The sequence below is a fragment of the Salarias fasciatus genome, chromosome 2 (assembly GCF_902148845.1).
Source record: "Salarias fasciatus chromosome 2, fSalaFa1.1, whole genome shotgun sequence".
In the NCBI taxonomy this organism is placed as follows: domain Eukaryota; kingdom Metazoa; phylum Chordata; class Actinopteri; order Blenniiformes; family Blenniidae; genus Salarias; species Salarias fasciatus.
The window spans coordinates 33,289,667-33,314,366 of NC_043746.1; the positions used below are offsets into that span (position 1 = coordinate 33,289,667).

At 47.7% G+C, this 24,700-nt stretch overlaps 1 protein-coding gene, 1 long non-coding RNA gene and 1 other non-coding gene across 5 annotated transcripts in view; 1 reads left to right on the top strand and 2 right to left on the bottom strand.

Annotated features, from left to right (window-relative positions):
* LOC115398380 (protein NLRC3-like) overlaps window positions 1–13,996 on the top strand; it is a 15,697-nt gene extending 1,701 nt beyond the window's left edge. For 2 of the 3 annotated variants that reach the window (XM_030105119.1, XM_030105110.1), the window contains exons 4-11: window positions 836–943; window positions 1,147–1,222; window positions 1,516–1,738; window positions 1,981–4,027; window positions 4,805–4,978; window positions 5,999–6,045; window positions 6,127–6,130; window positions 12,878–13,996. In XM_030105119.1, coding sequence (XP_029960979.1) covers window positions 836–943; window positions 1,147–1,222; window positions 1,516–1,738; window positions 1,981–4,027; window positions 4,805–4,978; window positions 5,999–6,045; window positions 6,127–6,130; window positions 12,878–13,406 — 3,208 coding nt within the window. In that variant the 3' untranslated portion in view covers window positions 13,407–13,996. The remainder of the gene's footprint in view (window positions 1–835; window positions 944–1,146; window positions 1,223–1,515; window positions 1,739–1,980; window positions 4,028–4,804; window positions 4,979–5,998; window positions 6,046–6,126; window positions 6,131–12,877) is intronic. The other variant, XM_030105128.1, reaches the window with a different exon arrangement.
* A 994-nt stretch (window positions 13,997–14,990) lies between these two features.
* Window positions 14,991–16,776, bottom strand: LOC115398430 (uncharacterized). Its single transcript, XR_003932570.1, has 5 exons — window positions 16,669–16,776; window positions 16,054–16,110; window positions 15,665–15,748; window positions 15,440–15,493; window positions 14,991–15,216 (listed from the first exon to the last, which is right to left on the bottom strand). It is a non-coding gene; the product is annotated as an uncharacterized LOC115398430 (long non-coding RNA).
* LOC115407861 (small nucleolar RNA SNORA74) lies at window positions 15,824–16,021 on the bottom strand. Its single transcript, XR_003933713.1, has one exon. It is a non-coding gene; the product is annotated as a small nucleolar RNA SNORA74 (small nucleolar RNA).
* Window positions 16,777–24,700: the final 7,924 nt, after the last annotated feature.

A 24,700-nucleotide genomic window follows, 5' to 3' on the forward strand; every position in this document is an offset into this window, starting at 1 on the left:
CAATAAGTCAGGATTTAATGCGCTCACGTTTAAAACGTCCTCCAGAACAGCCCAGCAGGGCTGGAGTCCGGTCTGGTGCAGTGGGACAGTGAAGTCTTCCACCAGTCCGGTGGTCCTACAGCTTTGAGCTCTGCCTTGTGGGGTTCATCATTATCAACATGGTGAAGGACAACAGCAAATCTGCCTCACTGGGAGAGGTTCTGAAACACACACTGATCAGACCCTCATCAGAACCGGCATGCTTAGTGTGTGTTCAGGGACTCACTCATCACAACTGATCCGATATGATCTTGGGGGAAAACTGAAATTGCGTGTCCGTGAGTTTCTCTGGTTCTACAGGAAGTCTCCTCTGGGTCTGGTTCTACAGGAAGTCTCCTCTGGGTCTGGTTCTGCAGGAAGTCTCCTCTGAGTCTGGTTCTGCAGGAAGTCTCCTCTGAGTCTGGTTCTGCAGGAAGTCTCCTCTGAGTCTGGTTCTGCAGGAAGTCTCCTCTGAGTCTGGTTCTGCAGGAAGTCTCCTTTGAGTCTGGTTCTGCAGGAAGTCTCCTCTGAGTCTGGTTCTACAGAAAGTCTCCTCTGAGTCTGGTTCTGCAGGAAGTCTCCTCTGAGTCTGGTTCTACAGGCTTCTTTCTGTTAAAACAGAGCTTCTCTTTCCACTGTCTCTTCTACTTCAGGTTAAAGTGTTAAATTAATTAACTGAATGCATTCTGAACCACAATCAACAACTTTTTGCTGTGTTTATCCTCTTTTCACCAACAACACAGCAGGAGCTTTAAGGTCTGAATCCAAACCAGGAGGACCAGGATGAGGTTCTCTCTCACTTGGTGTCTGTTCACAGGATGGACCGGGACAGACCAGGATCTCCTGAACCCAGCGGCGTCTCTGTGACGAGCCGCCAGTCCAGAGAACCTCCAATCGCATTCAATGGAGAACCTTGTGAGCACAGGTGAGCAGGAGCACACTCTGACTGCAGCCATGCTCCCACAATGCACCGCTTCAGCCTGCTGAATACTCAGTTCCCTGTTCAGCTCCCCATCCTCGTCTCCTGTACTTGTTCTTGCGGAATTGTTGGTTTTTGTCTGTAAAAAGGACCGTTGTTTGTGCATAGATGGACTGATGGAAATGACACGTTTTGCTTTGTCTCTGCAGATCTGAGCAGAGTTCAGAGGCGTCCGCCGGTCAGTCTGACAAGCGTCAGCAGAAAGACCTGGACTCCACATTTTTGGTGTGTACATGTCAGCAATTTTTCATTGAATCAAATCTATGGTTTAACAAGACTTTCTACGCCCCAGGAAACCTGATCAGACGTCACATATAAAGATATCACACTCAATCCATGAACACTGAACACAAACGGGTCGGGTTTAATAACTGAATGGAGATGGACAATAAATGGTTGTGCTTTAATAAAGAGTAATTTCTCACTGTACTCTAAGACAGATATCTTTAGGCTTCATCATACTGATATCACGCTCAATTGGCCATGAATAACATCCTGAGGAACTACCTTCTTTCCAGGCGCTTGAAGAGAACATCATCTGTTTTGTGAAATGTGAGCTGAAGAGGTTCAAGACTATTCTCAGGCCAGAGGAAGCAAACGGTTGTGAAAAATCTGAGACCGTGAGCAGCGATGAGGCGGAGGAGGAGCACAGACGGAGCAGCAGCGAGGCTTTCTTCAGGCTCACACTGGACTTCCTGCGGAGGATGAAGGAGGACGGGCTGGCTGACTTGCTGCAGACCAGTATGAGGCTTTCAGCTTGAAAATAATAATAACCCTAAGAAAAAAGATTTACGAACTTAGCTGAACATTTTGAATTGTTGGTCATTATATTCACAGGACAGTCTGACACATGTCGGTCTGCAGCTTTCAGATGTGACTCTTTGCTTATTGTCCTAACTCTTGTATACTGAGGTTGTTTGCAGAATATTTCTCTGCAATCATGTAAAAATCCCCTGGTCAATATTTTTGTTGTCTTCCATCAGAACATCCTACTGCATGCCAGAAGAAGCTCAAAGTTGATGCGAAGAGGCGGTTTCAGTATTTGTTTGAGGGGATTGCCAAGGCGGGAAAACCGATGCTGCTGAATGACGTTTTCACGGAGCTGTACATCACGAAGCGAGCGGCCTCGGAGCTCGGTGATGAACATGAGGTCAGAATCATTGAGGCGGCCAACAGGACGCCGGCGAGATCGGAGACGGCTATCACATGTGATGACATCTTCAAGTCTGAAAGCCATCGTCCAGTCAGAACCGTGCTGACGAAGGGAGTGGCCGGCATTGGCAAGACTGTCCTCACTCAGAAGTTCACTCTGGACTGGGCTGAGGACAAAGCCAACCAGGACGTCCACTTCATCTTCCCTTTTACCTTCAGAGAGCTTAATGTGCTGAGAAAGAAGCAGTTCAGCTTGGTGGGACTTGTCCATTACTTTTTTGCAGAAATCAAAGAAGCAGGAATCTGTAAGTTCGAGGACTTTGAAGTGGTCTTCATCTTGGACGGTCTGGATGAGTGTCGACTCCCTCTGGACTTCCACAGCTCTGAGATCCTGACGGATGTCACTGAGTCCACTGCAGTGCAGGTGCTGCTGACGAACCTCATCAGGGGGCGACTGCTTCCCTCTGCTCACCTCTGGATCACCACACGGCCTGCAGCAGCCAATCAGATCCCTGCTGACTGCGTCCACAGGGTGACGGAGGTCCGAGGGTTCACCGACCCCCAGAAGGAGGAGTACTTCAGGAGGAGGTTCAGAGAGGAGGAGCAGGCCAGCAGCATCATCTCCCACATCAGGAGATCACAGAGCCTCCACATCATGTGCCACATCCCGGTCTTCTGCTGGATCACTGCTACAGTTCTGGACGAGGTGCTGAGGAGCAGAGAGGGAGGAGAGCTGCCCAAGACCCTGACTCAGATGTACATCCATTTCCTGGTGGTTCACGCCAAAGTCAGCAATGTGAAGTACCATGGAGGAGATGTGATGGATCCACACTGGAGTCCCAACCTGAGCGAGATGATCGTGTCTCTGGGAAAACTGGCGTTTGAGCACCTGCAAAAAGGCAACCTGATCTTTTATGAGTCCGATCTGACAGAATGTGGCATTGACATGGTGGCGGCGGTGGTGTACTCAGGAGTGTTCACACAGATCTTTAAAGAGGAAGCAGCGCTGCACCACGACAAGGTCTTCTGCTTCGTCCACCTGAGCGTCCAGGAGTTCCTGGCTGCCGTCTATGTGGACTTGATATTCTCCAGCTCCGGCAGAGTCCTTGTGGCAGAGGAGGAACTGGTCCTCCAAACACCTGACCAGTGCAGTACCAATCTCTTCTATGAGACTGCTGTGGACAAGGCTCTGCAGAGTCCAAACGGACACCTTGACTTGTTCCTTCGGTTTCTCCTCGGTCTCTCACTGGAATCCAACCAACGTCTCCTTCGAGGTCTGCTGCCGCAGACAGGAAGTCGCTCCAGAGACTGCCAGGAAACAGCAAGGTACATCAAGGACAAAATCAAGCAGAATCCTTCTCCAGAGAAAAGCATCAACCTGTTCTACTGTCTGAGTGAGCTGAAGGACCACTCCCTCGTAGAGCAGATCCAGCATTTCCTCAACTCCGACAGACTCTCCACAGAGGAGCTATCTCATGCTCAGTGGTCGGCTCTCGTCTTCATTTTACTCTCGTCAGGAGAATGCCTTGAAGAGTTTGACCTGAAGAAGTACTGTGCTACAGAAGAGGCTTTTCTCCACCTGCTGCCGGTGATCAAAGCTTCACAGAAGTCTCTGTATGTATGCTTTCAACAAACGGTCACCCCTCAAACAGAAGGCGGTGCGACTGTAGGAATGTTCACTTCCTCTCTGTGTCTTTGCTTCAGACTGAGTGCCTGTAACCTGGGATCGAGAAGCTGCGAACTTCTGGTCACAGTTCTGAGCTCTGGGTCATCCTGTCTGACGGAGCTGGACCTGAGTAACAACGATCTGCAGGATTCAGGAGTCCAGCTGCTCGCTGAGGGACTGAAGAGTCCACACTGCAAACTGGAGATTCTCAGGTTTCAGCCGCCATCTTTTCCATGCACAGAAATAATGAGGGAACAAACTAAGCCTCAGCTCTGTTGTGCTGGGACAGAGGACACTGGGTACGAAGCAGGGTGAACCGGTCAGGCTGGTGAGGGCCCCACATACACACTGTTCGTTACAGCAACACTCAGATCACACTGATACAGGCTGTAGGTTCATAGGGAGCTGGAGTCCTGAACAAATCACCCACATGGTCGTAAAGAGAACATCCAAATACCATTGGGCTCAGTCACACTCTGACGTGAGAGGCCAGCGCCGGCTCCCCAGGCGTCTGCTGCCTGACGGAGAAACAGAAACTGGAGGCTGTGACGACAGGAGGAGGGCTCCTCGGTAGGATGCGAGCAACACAGAACAGGGAAAGTCAAGACATCTGTAGAACCAGTGCATCAAGCAGGGAGCGTGCCGGTGCTGGGTGTGAGGCTTACAGAGGGTCCTCCTCTCAGTCTCTCTAGATTAAATGCAGAGAAGTCATTCGGGGAGATCAGTAAGGTCTCTTATATCTTGCACTTCTAAGGCCTTCTTGCCCTCCTATGGCTGCAAACGACCAGATTACTGTAAACAGAGGAGAAAATGTCAGTCATCCAGCAGGCCGTGGTGTGAGAACAGGCTGGGTCTCTGGGTCTCCTCCATGTTCTGGAGGAGGCAAGAGATGAAAGGATGGATGATTCCGTGCTTTTCAACAAGGTTACTGTAATCATAGAGGTGAGAGCACATAAATTAAAAATGAAATTTCCTCTTTGTGTTTGCAGGCTTTCTGGCTGCTTGATAACGTATCGGGGGTGTGAACACTTAGCCTCCGCCCTGAGCGCTAACCCGTCACATCTGAGAGAACTGGACCTGAGCTACAACCATCCAGGAGAGCTGGGGGTCCAGCTGCTGTCTGCTGGTCTCCAGGACCCCCAGTGGAGACTGGACACCCTCAGGTATGGCTGGGCTGAACCAGAGACCTGGACAGGCTGGACAGGAGACTCCAGCCTGGCTGTCTTTGTCGTCATACTCACTGCAGAACTTTGGGAATGGTCAGAAACACCTGTTCTAGTTTCTGAGAGGTACATGCCCCGCACTGACACCAGAGTGGAGAAGACGAACCAGGATCCTCCAGATTCAATAGTTTCAATCCAAACACATCTGAATCTTGTGTACATTTTCAACCACAGCTACATAGTTGTGTCTGGTCAGACTATTAGTCACACCTCTATTACCTGATTGTCACCTTTATTATGCAAGTGACATTCTATCCTTCCTGACAAGATTTTCTTCTAACTACAGTGAGTGTAGAGAGTTGATATGAACCCAGACAGAAACCTACGGTCTGTCCATTTTTTTATTGGTTTTTTTTTTTTTTTTTTCTTGAGCGGTCACATCAAAAGCTAAACTGGGGACTGGTTCGCCCCAGAACTTTTCAGTATTACAAAGACTCAGTACGTCACTTTGTTTAGAAGTGACCTTCCAGTCATGAGAGTAGAAAAAGCATCTCCATCAGTGTTTTGTAATTCCACATTGTGCCACCGGGTGTGCCCACGGGTCGCATTCTATCATCTTTTTATGAGTAAAAACACAAAATTGTCATTGAATTTTTGGCACCGGAGCTCAAGACCTCTGAAAATGCATCATTTTGAACTCGGCTCTCCAGGTGGAGCATTTTGAAAATGCAGCTTTTCTGAAATGCTGCAGCTGTTCATGCCCATCACGGTCTATCAATGTCTGTGTATCGCCATGTTTATAATACTCTGCACCCATGTGTGTGGTTTCCTTACAAAAGCAGCCAACAGCGGCAACTAGTGGCACAACATGACCACAACAGTTTACAGGTTTTCAGCCATTTCCATGCTCCAGACTCACAATCTGAGTGTGTGTGTGTGTGTGTGTGTGTGTGTGTGTGTGTGTGTGTGTGTGTGTGTGTGTGTGTGTGTGTGTGTGTGTGTGTGTGTGTGTGTTTCCAGGGTGGATCATGCAGGAGAACGGTGGTTAGAACCCGGCCTGAAGAAGTGTAAGTTCGAACTCTGAAAGCCAGGCTGTATCAGGGACTGGAGTAACACAACGGGGTCCTGGTCTTGGTCTGTCCTTCCAGATGCCTGTTGTAATGGAAATTTCTCATGTATGCATGCTTTTTCTCACTTGTAGTGCTCGCAGAGGTATTTTTGTAAACAACCGTAGCTCACACACTCAGATGTGTGGGGAACCATGAATGCTTTGTCTAGAATTTACTTTTCCTGATAATCTTAGCGTAGCAGCTGCGGCACTCGTGGGAGTCTTCCTGTGTCCAGCCTGCGGCTGGGTGCAGTCAAGGCCCCTGGGAGTGAACGTAGCAGATAGTTATTAGAGGCTTGCACGCCCCTGCGAGGGCAGAACTCACTCTGTTACTCTGTTGACTGCGTGACTTCTCCTGCTGTACAGCATAATAAAAGATACCAAAACGAACTCACCGGCGGAAGCCCTTTATTAAATAAAATTGCCATAACAGTTGGCGTCACGAACAGGATCCTACGAGTGGAATCCGGCGGAGGACAGAGACCTGGTGATTGGCCATCCTGCGGACAAATTGCTGCAGCCCCGCCGCCATTGACGGACTCTATGGGGACCGGGTCTGAGCCTACCGTCCGGACCACCGCTAGGATCCACGAACTGGTTTCCCTCCTTTGCGGGGAAACTCCTACAAGCACCCGGTGAGTTCTTTCCATATTGGACTGGTTGGAGGGCGAGTGACTGATGTAGTGCCGGTCACTATAATACACAGCATAAAACTTCAATCCTCCCAGAGTGTTTAGTGTTTGGGAGAGAGATTGGAGAGGGTTTTTTAGCACTTTTGCACCCCCGGGTCTGGGCTGGGACCGTAGAGGCGAAAAGGCCGTTGGAGACGTCCAATTGAAAATGGGTAACAGATCTGTTAAAGAGAAGAGTCCTCCAGACACCCCAATATGTAATGACATGTCAGGAAAGTATGGGCCCGAGTGTGTGGGACGTGTGAGAGAATTGAGTGAATGGTTTGGGTTCCCCAAAGGGGGGAAGTTTGAGCATGAGACAGTGACTGGTTCTGCTAAAATGTTTACCGGGAAACAGGAAAACCAGGGATAAAAAGAAGATTGAGAAGTCACTTTTGATGAGTGAAGCTGGAAGCAGAGGTAGAAAGCAGAGGGACATCCGCTTAGGGAGAGAACAGGGAGAGAAAACATCATGAGGGACATGAAAGGGTTTTACTACAGATACATGTGTCTCCGTGCCATCTGCTCTCTTTCGAGGTTGATTCGTACTGGACGTCGGATGTGTGAGGAAAGTGACTGGACTCCTCCCCTTCAAAGATCCATCCAACCACCATGGCCTCTGCTCTACTCTACTCCCACCCTCTCTGACGTGTCGAACTCCACCTCTGCATCGGCTTCCTACTGAAGGAGTGGTCTGGTCTGTCAGACACTCCCAACACATCGGCGCTGGAAAGCACCACCTCCTGGATGAACGATGGAAGTAAAAACCGAGTCAACAGCACAACTTCATTCATGGTTCTTCCGAAGCAACTCTCCTCAGGGCTCAAGCTACATGAACCACCCTGACGGGGACGGAGGACGCCAGGGTGAGGCTGGTGGACAGACTGGACACTGGGTCCGTGACTGCCCACATAAGAACTGTGGACATGGACGATGGTGTGGAGAACCAGGCAGAGGAGCACAAGAAGGGGGGACACCGGGTCACGTTGAATTCTTATCCAACTGACGGAGGAAATTCTGACTGAGAAGATGAAATCACCACGCACTGATGGCATGGGTGACGTACGCAAAATAACACACAACCCGCTAACCGCAATGAAGAAGCGCTTTGCACTGACACACAGCTTGCACAGGGTCAGGATAGAGTAGCAGAGCTTGAAAAGAATACAAAAAAACAACACATTGATTAATTGTATTTCATGCACAATTACTGATGTACATCTGAGGTTTCCCATGCTCACGCTCAAGATAACACGGAAACCTGTGGGATTTTTATTTTAGTTTATTTTTATAGACTTGGTTGATTCTGGGACGGTGAATTGGATGTTGACTCCTGGTAATAGAAGAAAGCTTTCCATGTCCACTGAGATGCGACATGTTCTTATTGTCTAAACTTCGCCCGATGACTCTGATTGACAGACAGTCGATGATCAAACTGGAGATGGTGCTCACATCAACCGCAAATTTAAAACTTCAGACAAACCCCAGTGCATATTATATGCACTGTGCATACAGGACGTGATGTTGACTATGAACAATGTTTTTTTCCAGGACTTTGACAGTGATTTGACTATATCAACGTTTTTTTAACAGGACTCAATGCGCAGCATCTGTATGTCTGTCTACTGTCCAGATGTCTTTGTTTAATGTTTCAGGTTCTCACAAATATTTCCAAAGTTCCCTTGCCAAATCCCGCGATGGGCAATGGAATGATTTGGGACGGTTCGTGCGACAACGCGTGATTTCAGCCGACTGCTGATCCAACCCTCCAATATTCGCCATCTCTCTCAGCATATCGTAAGACCTCCGCTGAAGTACATGTTCCAATGAGCATGCTCGAATAACCACGTATGCAAATTGTGTTTTCAAGAACAAACGGAACAAAAGTTCACTTTGTTAGGATCAGAATGTAAAACCTTATTAATTTAATCTTGAGAGGGTTTTTTTTATTCCAGACCCTCCAAAACGAACTGTAAAACAAACAGTTCATTCAGTAGCTGCATCTTTATCAGCTGAGGAGCTGAGGACAGTTGAATATAAAACAATTGCAGAGGCCTGAGAGACAGCATCACACACACAGCCTAGTGAGCTGATGATGTGGGGTTGAAGATGCACCGATCAGATAGTTTAGTACAAAATAATATACTAAGGTGTTTTTGTTTTGTTTTCTGTCTGGGAAGCATTTGTTTGTTTTGTTAGAAAATTCCTGCAGGTACCCCCATCGCTCCGATCCACAATCCCGATCCTCCATTGCCAGCCGCACCACACTGACCTGAGGGGAGCAGCTTCACAGCAGCGGGAAGTACAGACACACACACACACAACTAGAGGGACTCAGATTGACACAGATTTAGGGAGAAATTGTTTTTTCCTGAGCCTGTGAGGACATGTGGTGATTCTGTTCTTCTCTTTCTGCTGAGACTTTTTTTAATGCAGGAGAGAAGGAGAAACTGTTGTGGCTGTGGAAGCAGTGGACACAATAATGGAGGGAGCTGCTCCAGAGGCTGGAGGCGGGGCGGCTGGCGGTTGAGGAGGTTGTGGAGGCGATGGGGTTTTGACTACGAACGTGGAAACTTCCGACGTGATGACGACATGTCGACTGCTGGCTGATCGCCGAGGTCAGAGCATGAACACACACACACACACACACGGACACTTACAAAACCACACAGACAGAGAAAAAGAGAGGTAATTGGAATTCCCAAAGTTATTTTATCAACTTTCAAATGGTGATGATTGTGTCTCGTCACTCTCAAGGGAGAAATATTAGTGGGTCAACAGAACTGATCAATCCTGATAAAGGGAGACAGAAGAGGCAGCAGGCTGCCTCCCTTATGGGTCACTTCTCCCCCCACAGCACTGTGGCTCTGACCACAGACTGTGAGGCTCATCGTCTTAGTGAAATTATTTAAGATGTCATGCTTTAATATTGTGAACTTTATGTTTATCTGTACGTATTATGGAGAAAATATACCAATGCTAAACACACAAGAGAACTTATTTAAAGGTATAATACATCAGCTTCTCCCTTTTCCGCATGCGCATTCAGAGTGTTTATGTAGCCGGTGAGCTTCTGAGCTAGTACTGACCGATGGCGAGTCTGACATAATGAAACTGTAACTGTTTCGGGAAAAAAGCTTTATTTATGAGCGAGGCGGATCGCAGAAACTGTAAACAGAGCCGTGCACGCCGGAGAAGAGGAGATCGCGCTCGTACACTTCCGCGTTTCCTGGGAGAAGCAGGAGAGCCGGGCGGATGGTCTGGCGCATGGCGTTGTTCAAAAAGTGAGTAACAGACTTGGGGCTTCGTCTTTTCGAGAAAATCATGTATTAGACCTTTAAGTGAAGGTTTGTTTATGATTGGCTACAAGAACCCTCAATCAAATGTCAGTTTCAAGATCCACTGACACAGATGGAACTTCCACCTCCATCTGTTTTAGCTGGAATATTTGTGGACTGAACAAAGATTATGTAGCTCAGCTAAACCTTGCTGAGTAACACTGAGGCCAAGTGTCACATTGACACGTCCTGGATGATGACAGCGGTTACAGGTATTGGATGTGTTATGGCGTGAATAACTGCTGAAGGTGTTTAGTTGAGACGGACGGTCCATATGATACACCTGATTTCACACCAAATCCGCTCACCAGGAAACAGGTTGTCTCTTTCCTGGGAATGTATTCCTGCTGTCGACAGTTTATTCCAAATGATTTTGATTTTATTGCTCCCATTAGGTCTCTGACTGCATGTTTGCAGGTTTCCTGGACTCCAGATGCACTGGAAGCGTCCCAGGCCCTGCAGTCTCTCTTCACTTTTCTGTCTCGACCTGTCATTTCGTTGTTTCTGATATTGAACAAACTGTGATGTTATGGTTCTGATAGTTCTGGTAAAATGATAATGTTCCTTCTATATTAGCAGCTTGCTTCACGATGCGCTGTTTTGACTGCCAGGCTCAGGTTGTTTGGGATTCACGCCGGGGGAATGGACGGCGTTGAAGGGCATGCTGATAACATGCAGCTTGTGTTTGAGGTTGTTTTCATGGAGCTGTCTCTTCAGACTGCTCAGCCCCTCCTTTACACTCTCACCAACTTTCTGGGGAATGAGGACAGTTTTTTTTTCTCGCTCGGAGCTTCGATTAACAGACTAACCCATTCTGATGTGATATATTCTTGGTGTACATGGTGGTTCTGAGGGGGGAATGGTACATCAGGCCTTATCATTCCCACCAGGTTACATCATTGTGGTTTTCTGGGAAGTTCTCAGTGGTGGCAGAACAGCACTATAGAGTGTTTGGTGTATGCAGCTCACAAGGCAAGGCGAGGAGAACGCCATGGGGAATGCTGCTCACCGCCACCTGAGTACCCTGTGACCACCTGATGGTGGACTTTGTGGAGCTGACTCTGTTTCAGATCAGACAGACCATCACAGGGCCCTTCCCCTCCTGGCTGGAGGGCCTCTCCACTCTTCGCTGGCTGAACCCAGGTGACTGGATCCTGGTGAAGGACTTCTGCAGGAAACACTGGAAGGCCAGGCAGTGGCCATGTCCAGGTCCTGCTGGACTCATGCTGCTTTTAAGGTAGCAAAGCGAGCTACCTGGAGCCAGGCGAGTCACTGTAAGCCTTTCCCAGCACCACCCTGACTCCAACAGCTGATCTCCCAGCCACAGGGCAGAATAATCCCTGAGATCAGCTCCTGTGTGAGGTAGTCCACCCTCCACCAGGCAACGGTGAAGATGTTCCTGCTCCTGAGGGTGCTGCTGCCCAAACCGCAGTGGCCCCCCTGCTTCGTTGCAGACGTATGGTGGACCTCACAGGACTCCAGGACAGCCTGTGGCGGAGAGCTGCCCCGGCGGTAGCTCCAGAGTCACATGATGCCAACTGTACTGTTTGTGCTTTTAAGACTTATGCTGCCTCCGCTAACACTTTACCATTCCTTGTTCCTTGTTCCTGTTCCTCTCCAGGATTCTCTCTACACATTTCTGCATGCAGGCAGGAATAGCACTGGCACAAAGCTGCAACATCCTTGGTTCTCACTCTAACCCTTAGCCTTAGCCTTAGTCTTCCCCTCACACTTTCCCTCTCCTTTTCAGCAGCATTCTAAGGAGGTGTCTTCCCTTAGCATGGCACCATTCATAACCAGCATGAGAGCCTCACTAGTCTTGTTACTGATGGATTTGACCTCCTCATGGAGGAGCGGAAGGCTGTGTGTCCTGGGCCTGCTGAACAGAGTGGCCCTGGACCTCCTTCTTGAAAAGAAAGTGGGGTTTGCCCTCTCATAGGTGATCAGCACTGCTCCTGGGTTCCTGACATCTCAGAGAACATGACTAACGTAGACACTCAGCTGTCTTCTCTGCTTGCTGAATTGAGCTCTCAGGAAACGGGTGTCCCCTTGTCTGGATGGGACTTCTGGGATGGCTGACTGAGGGCAGCTGGCGAGCTTGGCTTACTAAGGTTGCTGGCATGCTTGCTATTTTCCTGTCGATTCTGGGGGTTTTCTCCTGCTGCATTATTCCCCTGGTCCGTTGTCTGGTTGCTCGCATGTTCACAGCTACTTTGGCTCATTATACTTTGCTTCATTCCACTGAACTGTTTGCGTCCTTGTTCGCTCACCTTTCTGATGATTCTGATGATGATGATGCTGATGATTTGGGGTTGATTGACTGATGTGGGGTGTCTGTTGGCATCTCCCATGTGTTGAAGTTGATTAAACCGTGGTTGATTTAATCAAAAGGGGGGAATGTAATGGAAATTTCTCATGTATGCATGCTTTTTCTCACTTGTAGTGCTCGCAGAGGTATTTTTGTAAACAACCGTAGCTCACACACTCAGATGTGTGGGGAACCATGAATGCTTTGTCTAGAATTTACTTTTCCTGATAATCTTAGCGTAGCAGCTGCGGCACTCGTGGGAGTCTTCCTGTGTCCAGCCTGCGGCTGGGTGCAGTCAAGGCCCCTGGGAGTGAACGTAGCAGATAGTTATTAGAGGCTTGCACGCCCCTGCGAGGGCAGAACTCACTCTGTTACTCTGTTGACTGCGTGACTTCTCCTGCTGTACAGCATAATAAAAGATACCAAAACGAACTCACCGGCGGAAGCCCTTTATTAAATAAAATTGCCATAACACTGTGAACTCAGTCTGGACCCGAACACCGCCAACAACTTCGTGCTCCTGTCGGAGGACCGCAGGGAGGCGGCGGTGGTGAGCGAGAGGCAGCCGTACCCGGAGCACGCCCTGCGCTTCCAGCCGCTCTACGCCGTGGCGTGCAGCCAGGGCCTGACGGGCCGCTGCTACTGGGAGGTGGAGCGGGAGGGCTGGCTGGCCGTCGCCGTGTTCTACGGCGACATGGCCCGGAGAGGAGACGGCAACGAGTGCCGCATGGGGAGGAACCCGGACTCCTGGGCTCTGTTCGCCGCCGCGGACTTCGTCTCGGCGTGGCACGACGACCGGGCCAAGACCATGTACTTCCTCCCGCAGAGCCTGCCCAGCAGGGTGGCGGTGTTCCTGGACTGGAGCGGCGGCACCGTGTCCTTCTACAAGGTGACCTGCCGAGACCTGATCCACCTCCACACCTTCCACGCCGCCTTCACCCAGCCGCTGTACCCGGGCTTCGCTTTCCGCGCCGCTTCCTCGGTGCGTCTGTGTCAGAGCTGACCTGGTGACCCCGGTCCGGCCTCATCCGGAATCAGCTGGCGCCCGGCGGGGGAATGAGAGCGTCGGGGTCATTCTGGAGCCAGGACCCAGAGATCCTGCTAGGAAGGACTGAAATGGCTCCATCTGAGTCAAGTCTCATTCCTTCTAACCAAACAACGTGAACATACGGCTTTCTTCTACCGGATGGAACGTCAGATGGACTTAGGCTCCGCCTACTCCACCACTAGTCACGACAGGAAACCTCCGACGTGTTTTTGGGGTCTGTTTGCATTGAAACGGCTCTCTGACGAACTGAAAACAACCTGTGAAAAGCTCTGACGGCCTCTCCCTGGAAACTGGGTTCGGGTTAGGAACTGGATGGAGTCTGTCTGGTGGACATGTAGCCGTCACAAACAGGCTCGCCAATTAGACTTTTCTTTGTAAAAATCGATTCAATGATTTTCAAACTTGAATAATTTCCCAGCCTTGATTTCCAGTTGAGTGAGCAGGATGCATGTGTGTATAGATGGAAAAGTAGAACATGGGTGATAGGAACGTTGCTGGACAGCAATTTGCCCTGTATCCAAGTTATACAACAATAAACTATGTTGAACATGTGCCCTGTGTGTCAATGGACTGTACTGTTCAGAAAGAAGTGTAAATAAAGAGAAACTCCAGGAATGAGTCCCAGACCGCCATACTGAGGATCTGGTTCCTCCAGCTGGAGCCAGAGCGAGGACAGTAGAGAAGAGACTGGGAAACAGACGGGAAGTCACTGAACGTCAAACTGAAGTTTTTAAAGTCATCCTTCACTTCTTCCAACCTTCAGCCTCAAAAATTAAAGAAGTCAAACTGCTCCACTGGGTGGGAAATGCCATCACATGATCAGCTGACAGCCTCTGATGGAGCGATGAGCTCCAACACCTCCACCCCGTTACCTGGACAGGAGCTGAGCCCTGCTGTGATCTGCAGCAACTTAAGATCCAACAGGGATGGATTTTTTTCCGTTTGGGGCCAATCAGCATACTTCAGTCCATGTTCACAAACCGAAGCCTGGGTGAGCTGGTTGTGTCTCCTCACTTTGAGAGAAACTGCTACATGCTGAACTCGAGGGAAAATCAGAATCCTGAAGAACCCGTTGACACACACAGAACATTTTGTTCTACATCTACATGAGCTTTTAGTGCAGGTGGGATGCATTACTATAAAATTAATCTTCAGTTTGTAAACTCGGATTAGAGAGCATACCGCCACACCATCACCTCCTGCTCAAATCCATCCAGAACGCGGCACAGATCCCGACTCCTCCAAACCGGCGTAGAACCTCCACTGGCTCATGAGCTCCCCAACCTCCTCCACCCCAGATCAGCCCGACTGTGGCTCTGACCTTCAGGGTCAGAAGCCTCCATCCCTGGACAGTCTGGCTTCAGAAATGTTTATCATGCCTTCACAGATCAGAACACCGGAGTTGTAAAGCTTTAAAGTTATCAGAGCTTTGACTGAACCCCAGACATTTTACTGTTCATGTGATCAGCAGGAGTCATCTCCACCGTCAGCCACACAGCTGCATCCATTTGTATTCAAATCATTGAAGGAAACACCGAGTTTTCACTGAATGATTTTTATTGATTTTCCATGATAAGTCAGGTCTGAACTTGTTCTCCATACATCAGGTCTCTGAAGAGGAGGCCTCAATGTGACTGCTGGACCTCAGTGATGTTCAGAATAACACTGGCTCATGCAGCATCATCTGCTGGCACTGGCACCAACAACCACAAGCATCCATGGAGGCGGGACGACGGCGTGGTCGCAGCTCCACGGCAGGATGGCACTGTCAACACAGGAGATCAGTTAGACTCTGCCCTGAACCCGTCCGGCCTCCAGCAGCATGTCTCAGGTCTTCAGTCAGGTTGGGGTAAACGGACGTTACTTGAACCTGTGCCAAGTCCTGAATGTTTCTCTCCCAATGCTGTGATTCCCCGACAGAGCATGACGGCTCTGCCACGGCAGTACTAGATTGGGTTCAGCAATGTGCTGGTGTGTGCTGCACGTACCAGAGACTCCACAGGTGACTGCCCCCTACAGGCGAGCTGCTGCAGACACAGGCCCTGCAGAGGAAACCAACATCAGAAACTGCAGCGCTGTTCCTGTCAGTGGTGGAGAACGGCGGCCATGCTCAGGCTGCACTGTTCACCACGGTCATTTGTCTGCATGATGTGTTATATAGTTCAGTCATCACAGCACACTGCAGCAGCGTAAACACACAGACCACACCTCACCTTCAGCCTGACGGCAGCATCGTCGCTCCGGAGCAGCTTCTCAGAGGCTCAGTCGGCTCCGGAGCAGCTTCTCAGAGGCTCGGCCTGCAACACAAGCACACAGGCGTCAGCATGCTCGACGGCGGCTGCCCGGGACCACACGTGATCCGGGTGGGACGAGGTGTGCAGCCCTGCACTAGGCCCGTCCTGCTGGCAGACCAGGACGGGCCACTCTCGTTGGGCCGCGCTCTGCCACAGCTCAGCAGCTGCAGGCTCCAAAACAGAGCCTGCAGCGCCGAGGCCCAGAGCAGAGCTTCCTCTACCAGCACTGTAACACCGAGCCAGACACGCCGCCTGGTCAGCTGACTGAGCGCTGGAGCCGGGGGGGTGGGGGGGGACGCAGGGCTCACCTCTGGTGTTCAGATGATTTATCCCATCAGGTCCGTCCAGTGATCTAGCCAGCGACTCTGAAAGAAAAGCATGATGTTGGTACAGAGTTGTCAAAACGTGCATCCAACAGGTCAGTGATCCGAGCTCCGCCATCTGCTGCTCTCATCCCAGCTCATGTTCACCAGCAGAGGAGCTGGCTCTTTACTCTGTTCAGGGGTTAGGATGAGGCATGCAGTAACACCAACACACGGGTTACCGTCTGACACTGATGCATAAGGCAGATCTGCAGCACGTGAGCGCCAACTAACCACGTGGGTCCAGCCAGTAACCTCTGTAAGTTAACTTTTTAAGGATAAATGAACCAATTAAGTGACATTAAAAGGTAAATCATCTTTCTTTCGTAGATCCTAATAGCTCCACGCTTAGCTACACCACTTGACCAGATAACTGACAGCACATTCAGAAACGTGTTAGCCATTAGCCGCTAACGCTAACTAGCCGTTAGCACAACTCAGTGTAAATGCTAGCGGGTCTACTACTTCACTGTGACGGTTCGAGTTCTCGTTTAACCCTTTGATTAATCACCGCTGGACCCGGCAGCCGTCTGCACCGGCACGAGCCCGGTAACCACTCACCGGAGAGAGGAGGACCGCCGGCACGGCTCCATGGCGCAGGCTAACGGAGTGAGAGGAGGAGCCGCCGAGGAGGCCGCCTTTATAGAGGGCGGCTGCCGCGGTGCACTGTGGGAAAAAGAAACTCTCCACGAGGCAAGCAGACTCAAAGATATGTAAAAGTAGACTCATAGTCATATAAAGGTAGACTCAGATCCATAATAATACTCATAGAAATATGAGGACACTCAAAGATATTAACAAGTAAATTCAAAAAGATTTAAGTTGACTAATGACATATAAAACTACACAAATGAAAACGTAGATACACTCATGTTTAAGCCTTGACTCAACCAGTCCTATATTTATTTGTTAATTTTTATTTCCAAATAAAAAAGAATAGTTTAAAAAAATGTGCAGGTTAAGACACACACACACACACACACACATATATATATATATATATATATATATATATATATATATATATATATATATATATATATATATATATATATATATATATATTTATATATATATAGACATATATACATATATTATTGACTAATCACAGGCCAAACAATACAGACATATGTTGCTTGACAAAGACTTATATAAAAGTAGAAACAGACATATATAATTTGACATAGCCATATATATGTAGACTAAGATTTTCAAAAGTAGTCTTATAAATATTTAAGCAGATATAGACAGATATAACAATAGTCATAGACAATGCCCATGAGTCTTATATCTGTCTATTAGACACGTAGAAGTAAACTCAGACATGTGAAAGTTGCCCTGTTGAAATATATGAAAACTCATAGGCATAGACATGTTTACATGAGTCTGCTGTAAACATCAACATATAGGAGCTACAAATGTGTCATGTTGTCCACCGTGTTGGATGAGGACATACTTCTCCATTTCTAAATATGTTATGAACCATATTATATTATTGTAACTGCCATCATTTGTCTTGCTTCATGAGAATATCCTGCAGGACAAAAAATCGACACACACACACACACACACAGATATGAGTCAATACTGGTATGAAATCGTATGAGTGTGCTGGTTTGACTCAGAGTTTCATGTCACATACAGTTTGCAAACAAAATGTTTTTTAAACTCACTTGGTCTCTGCTGTTCTTCTAAATCCGGTGTTAGTCCCTGAACACAAAAGCTACACACTCCAGTAAGAGGATCTTCTCTTTATTCAAGTTTTCTAGGATTCTGAATGTGACAACAGTGTCTTTATAAAATACAAATAGAGAACATGGGAGTGGAAGAAAAGTTCACAAAACGGGACACAAGCGGGCGGCAGGGTAGTCGCTGTGAGCTGACTCTGGACTCACGTGACTGTTGTGGGGGAGCTGTCAGGCGGCGGTGCGGAGGAGGCGGGATGGCGGCGTCATCGGCTGGCAGAACGCGTAGCGGCTTGCGGAAAAACGCGGGGAATCTGAATCTGGATGACTATCCTTCCTTACAGGCGGTTGAGCACAACTGTACCGTGAGTGGGTCAGAGGCTGGCAGCTGGGGGGGAGAGGATCCCATCGATTTGGGAGACGATGATTCAGTGAGCATGGAGGCAAGTGAGCAGAGAGATGAGAGCAGGTTTGTGAACACTAACAAGAGGTTTAGAAATGACAGTAATGGTGATACTGACCTGTTTTCAATGATTGACAGACCTAAAGTAGCATCAGTCAACTTGATTGTTGTGTTGCGATTCAGTGAAAAAACACAAGCTAGCATCAAAAAGCTAAGTCCTTTTGTTTTGACAGCTGAGCTAAGTAACAAGCTGGGTGATATTGTGTCAGCAAAGGTTCTCCCAGATGGAAATTTGCTTGTGCAGTGTGCTGATGAAGACCAGCTTAAAAAGGCTGTAGATTTAAAACAACTAGGCAAGTTTAGAGTGGACAGTGTGGGACAAGTGGGGGCACAGAGGGGCAGTGGGTGCAGAGGAGTGATCACGGGAGTAGCTGTTGCGGTGAAGATAGATGAGCTTAAAGCAAAGATTAAAGGAGGCAAAGTCGCTCACTTGGAACGAATGAAGTCCACAAAAGATGGAGTAAAAGTGGACAGTGAGAGCATTCTGATCCATTTCGATGAAGACGTTCTACCTCGGAAAGTTTTCTTGGGTTTTATAAGTTTCCCAGTGAGGGCGTATGTCCCAAAACCGCTGAGGTGCTACAACTGCCAGAGGTTTGGGCACATAGCTAAAAACTGTAAAGACAAGAGGAGATGTGCTCGCTGTGGGGGGGACCACGAGTATGGGAAGTGTGGAACAGGGGTCCAACCAAAGTGCTGTAATTGTGGTGGAGCCCATAGTGTTGCATATGCTGGCTGTGTGATGATGAAACAAGAGCAAACCATTCAAAAGGTGAGAGTGGAGAGGAAAATCTCATATGCAGAGGCAGCAAAAATCACAAAAGAATGTGCGCAGAACAAGTTGGTCAGTAGTCAGGGGGTTGCTGAGGCTCAGAGAGCTCCCCACATGAGCCAAAATGTCCTTGTCATAGACAAAAAGGCACTAGTTACATTCATTGCAGGAGTAATAAACACCACAGCTGGTGTACAGTCAAAAAATGAAAAGATTCAGCTTATTGTTAAGGCAGCAGTTAATCATTTGGGGCTTGGAGGACTGACATGGGAAGAAGTGAGGGATAACCTCAACAATCAGTCCAGTCAGGAAACTTAATGTTGTCTTTTCTTATTATGGTTTTCATCCTTCAATGGAACGCAAGAAGTTTACTGGCCAATGGGCAGGAGCTGAAGCATTTCATTAAGGAACTTCCGGTTAAGCCTGATGTTGTTTGTGTGCAAGAAACTTGGCTGAAGCCCTCTTTAGACTTTGTGATTTATGGCTACTCTGTAATACGGAAGACAGAGATCTTGGAGGTGGCGGAGGTTGTGCCACTTTTATCAGCCAAAACATCCCATTCAGAGTCTTAGGGAAAGGTGAAGATCTGGAGTACATTTCAGTGGAGCTTTGGGACAAGAATAAATCAGCTGTCATAATAAACTTCTATAACCCCTGTCGCAGGATAGAGCTGCATCAGCTTCTTTGTATTGAAGGCCAAGATCGCCGTACAGTTATTTGGTGTGGGGATTTCAATGCCCATAGCACGGTGTGTGTGTGTGGGGGGGGGGGGGGGGGGGGGGGGTTGCATACAGACCCTAATGGCAGTGTGATTGAGGATCTGATGGATGAGCGGGAGCTTGTGTGTTTGAATGATGGGAGGGGGACGAGGTGCAATATTGTGAATGGCACAGAATCTGTTCTGGATCTAACTTTGGTATCCAGTGTTCTTTCAGGAAGGAGTCAATGGACCATCAGATCAGACACCACGCTAGGGAGTGACCATTATCCAGTCTTCTTTTCAGTCGGAGACAGGGTGCAGGTAACTCCTAGTGAAGGAATTAATAAATGGGTCTTTCACAGAGCTGACTGGGAAAAGTTTAAGACTCTTTGTGAAGAAGCTATGGGTTCTGTTAATGATTATGAAAGCATAAACTGCATGAACAATCAGATGACTGAGGCCATATTAGGAGCAGCTCAGTCCTCTATTACTGTGAGCAAAAACAAACGTAGTAGAGTACTTGTTCCCTGGTGGTCAGATGAGTGCCAACAAGCGATAAAGAACCGCAATAGAGCATTTAGGCTGCTCAAAAGGACACTCACCATGCAGAACCTTATCCAGTACAGACGAGCACAAGCAGTGGTCAAAAGGACAGTGAAACAGGCACGAAAGGCAAGCTGGAGAACCTTCTGCTCAAAAATAGGGAGAACTACTCCTGTGGGTGAGGTGTGGGGGATGATTAAAAGGATGGGAGGAGACAGGAGAGAGTGGGTTTATCCTGTTTTATCCACAGCAGAGGGGGCAGCAGTTTCTGATAAGGAAAAGGCGGAAGTAATGGTTAAAAACTTTGTTAGGGTTCACAGCTCTGAGAATCTGTCAGAGATGGCAAAGGAGAGAATCGACCAGACTAAGTTGCAACATCTTGAAGCGTTACGAAGGAAGGCCAGTGTTGGTCATGACATGGATTCATTGTTTACAATGTAGGAGATGCTCAGGGCTCTTAAAACAACAAAGTCAACGGCTCCAGGGAAAGACCAAGTCTGTTATGTGATGCTGAAGAACCTTGGTAAGAAAGCACTGTTGAAGTTGCTGCGTCTAATTAACAGAGTATGGATCCAGGGAGAGCTCCCCTGTGTCTGGAAGGAGGCAGTGGTAATTCCAGTCAGAAAGCCAGGTAAGGACCCATCCCAGCCAGGAAGTTACAGACCTATTGCTTTGACTTCAAATCTTTGTAAGGTAATGGAACGAATGATAACAGAGAGATTGACTTTTGAATTGGAAAAACGGGGTATATTGGCTAATTATCAGAGTGGCTTCAGGAAGGCGAGAAATACAAATGATGCTGTTGTTAGGCTTGAGAATATCATTCGTAAAGCAGAGGCAAGTAAGGAATCTGTTCTAGCCGTATTTTTTGACATCGAGAAGGCATATGATATGCTTTGGAGGGAGGGTCTATTAATTAAGCTCCATAATCTGAGAGTTGGAGCCAGGGCATTCAACTGGATCAGGGATTTCCTCATTGGTAGGAAAATCCAGGTTCTAATAGGGTCTTCCTTGTCCAGTCAGTATGTAGTGGATAATGGGACACCACAAGGCAGTGCCATTAGTCCACTACTTTTTGTCGTCATGATTAATGATATTTTTTCTGCTGTTCCTGAGGGCATTGGCAGGTCTCTGTTTGCTGATGATGGAGCTCTGTGGAAGAGAGGCAGGAACACTGAGCATCTAGTCGGTAAGGTTCAAGAGGCAATAAATTATGTTGTTGAGTGGGGGTTTGACTGGGGGTTCAGGTTCTCAGTGGAAAAAACTAAACTTATGTTCTTTACGAAAAGGAAGTTGAGTGAGGATTTAAAGTTAAAACTGTACGGTGAGGACATTGAAAGGGTAAGCACTTTCTAGTTTTTGGGTGTTGTCTTTGACTCACGGATGTCGTGGAGGGCCCACATTGATAAAGTTGAGTCAAATGTAAAGATGTAATTAATGTCATGAGATGTGTGGCTGGGAGAGAATGGGGGGCGAGTTGCTCTGCTTTGAAAAGACTCTATCAGGCTCTGATAAGATCTGTGTTTGATTATGGTTGTGTGGCGTATGGTTCAGCGGCCCCGTCTGTGTTAAAACGACTGGATGTAGTGCAAGCTCAGGCTTTGAGAGTGTGTTGTGGCGCTTTTAAAACTTCTCCAGTCAACGCACTACAGGTTGAGATGGGAGAAATGCCACTGGACCTGAGACGGAAACAAATTACTGTTAATTATTGGATTCATCTCAGAAGTCATGGTGAGGCACACTCGACCAAGGAGGTGCTGTTGGATTGCTGGGAGTATGGGAAAGGGCAGAGGGATCACTTTGGAAAGATGGGAAACCAGTTAGCCCAGGAGTGTTGTGTAGCTGATTTAAACATCTGTCCTGCTCTAGTTTTTCCTGCAGTGCCTCCTTGGCTGCTTGTGTCACCGGTTGTTGACTGGCATCTTCTTGACCTGAAAAGGAAGACAAAAGGGAAAACTGATCTTGTTGCAGCGTTTCATTTCCATGTCCAGCAGCAGTATGTTACCTTCGTTCATATATTCACAGATGGGGCAAAAAGCCCAGATACCAATAAAACAGGATTTGGAGTGACCGTCCCTTCCAGGAACATAAGTATTAATAGACGGACCTCTGATGCCCTCGGGGTGTACACTGTGGAGATGGCGGCCATTTTGGTAGCTCTAAAGTGGGCAGAGACAGCAAAACTGATACGGGTGCTGCTGTGCTCTGATTCATCCTCCGTTCTTTCAAGCCTACAGTCCTTTTACTCAAAAACCAGACCAGGCATGTTATTTGATATTTTGCTGTGTGTATCCACGCTAACTCAATGTGGTAGCCAGGTTAATTTTCTGTGGGTACCAGCTCACATGGGAATTAGCGGTAATGAGACGGTTGATAAAATGGCAAAGTTAGCTTTAAGTAAAAGATCTATAGACATGAGCATCAATAGTAGCAAGTCTGAGGCAAAGAGTGTTGTGTGGGGAAAGATCAATAAGGAGTGGCAGAAGCGATGGGATGCTGGGGCTAAGGGAAGGCATCTGCACCACATTAAGAAGGATGTGAATGGTTTCAGGGCTCAGAGAGGTAGCAGAAGGGATGAAGTGGTCATTACAAGGCTGCGACTTGGGCATTGTGCTTTGAACAAAACGCTGCAAATGATGGGGAAACACGGGACAGGGCTGTGTGAGGTGTGTCAGGAGGAGGCTGAGGTGTTGCTGAGGTGTGGAGGCTACAGTGTGGAGCGGGAAGCCTTGAGGAGCAGGCTGGAGAGAAGAGAGGTGAAGGTGTTCTCTCTTAGGAGCATACTGGGCTGTGGAAGTGGAGGTCAGGTGGGGGAACTGGTATCCTTTTTAAAGGAGACTGGGGTTTATAGTAGGGTGTAGTTTTGATTAATTTTTTTTTTTTTTTCTTTGAACTAGATTGTGAGCCCAGTCTGACCCATACTCCGGTACGGTAGGTGGCGGTAATGCTCCTAAGTTGGTTGCCAACCGCCGTAAAACTCTACAAAGAAGAAGAAGAAGGGTTCACAAAACGACCATGAAAAGCTCTCACGTCACGTGGAAACTACATCTTTCTAAAATGTGTTACGCTGTCAGTGCTGTAGCCCACTGCAGGCCAGTTTTTAAGTTTGCGGTTTTTTTTGTTTTTTGTTTGTTTTTTTTTTTTTTACAAATAATTCAGGATTCAGTAAATGAAGTTCAAACCATCATCTTTTCTTGTTCTTCCAGTTGATGCTAAATATTTCTGAGCAGTTTGTGAAACACTGATTCTTTACACCACTTCTCAGTGAATGTCTTCAGCTCCTCACATCATTCTCTTCACTTCCACGTGTTAAATGATCAGACTGATTACAAATTCAGTTTATTCAGCCATGTCAGCAATCAGCACAAAGAAAAACACTCTCCTTTACGATTTTCAAAATAAAATCATGATGAGTTAAGAACGAGTACAGCGTTTCCTGCCGTTGGAGGCTGTGGCACTGATCGGCCTGCATACACCCTGGTGACTGGAGGAAGGTCAAATCCAACATGGAGCAGATTTAGTTTTCACTCTTCATCCTGGAAACCTCAAGCATTTCATCAGTCCAGGGATCAGTCCTCCGTCCCCACAAACCAGATCAGAATAAACCCCGGGATGAAGACATGAAGACATCAGAGCTGAAAGTGACTCTGAACACTTTAGTCTCACTTCATCTCACTTCTGGAGGAAAACAGTCTGCAGTTTGAGAGAACATTTTATTTGTTGAAAAGTGTGCGTGCCCGTTTGACTTTGGTCAACAAACCTTGACCTGCCTGGATGTGATTTAAAGAGTTTATTGATGAACAAATAAGAGAGTTGCGTAAAAATAAATGGTTTGATCCATAAACAGAGATTTCTTTAACATTACAGATCCAGATAATTTATTACCTCCAAAATAAAAGTGATTTTAATTATTGATCAGTGATTTTCAGATTTACAAATTTAAGTTTTAAACAAACAGTCAAAGTCAACAGATTAGATGTAAAACTGAAAAACCAGCCCGAGTTCAGACGTGTTCAGCGTTTTCTATCTGATAATTGATCAATCTTCTTCTGAGGCCTGTCCTGCTCTCTGGACTGTTAGGCTGGTGCGCCCCCCAGCGTTCACTTCAGGAATAACAGCTGTTTATTTCTGTGTAAATAGAAGCTCCACTTCTCTGAAATAGTGTGAATAAAAGTGTGTGTGTCTCTTCACAGATCCTCCGTCCTCCCAGCAGCAGGCTGACCAGACAGGATCGTTACGCCGCTCTGTCTCTTCGTCTCCAGGCTTCCTGCTGATTCCTTTCACGCTCTCGGGTTTTGGTTTAGTCTTCAGAGGATCAGTAGAATCAAGTGTGGAGTGAAGTGAGGCTGCTGCTCACCGAAATCAACCTGAGTGGGCTATCGCTAATGCTAATGCTAATGCTAATCAGAACAAATCCACTGAGAACTCAT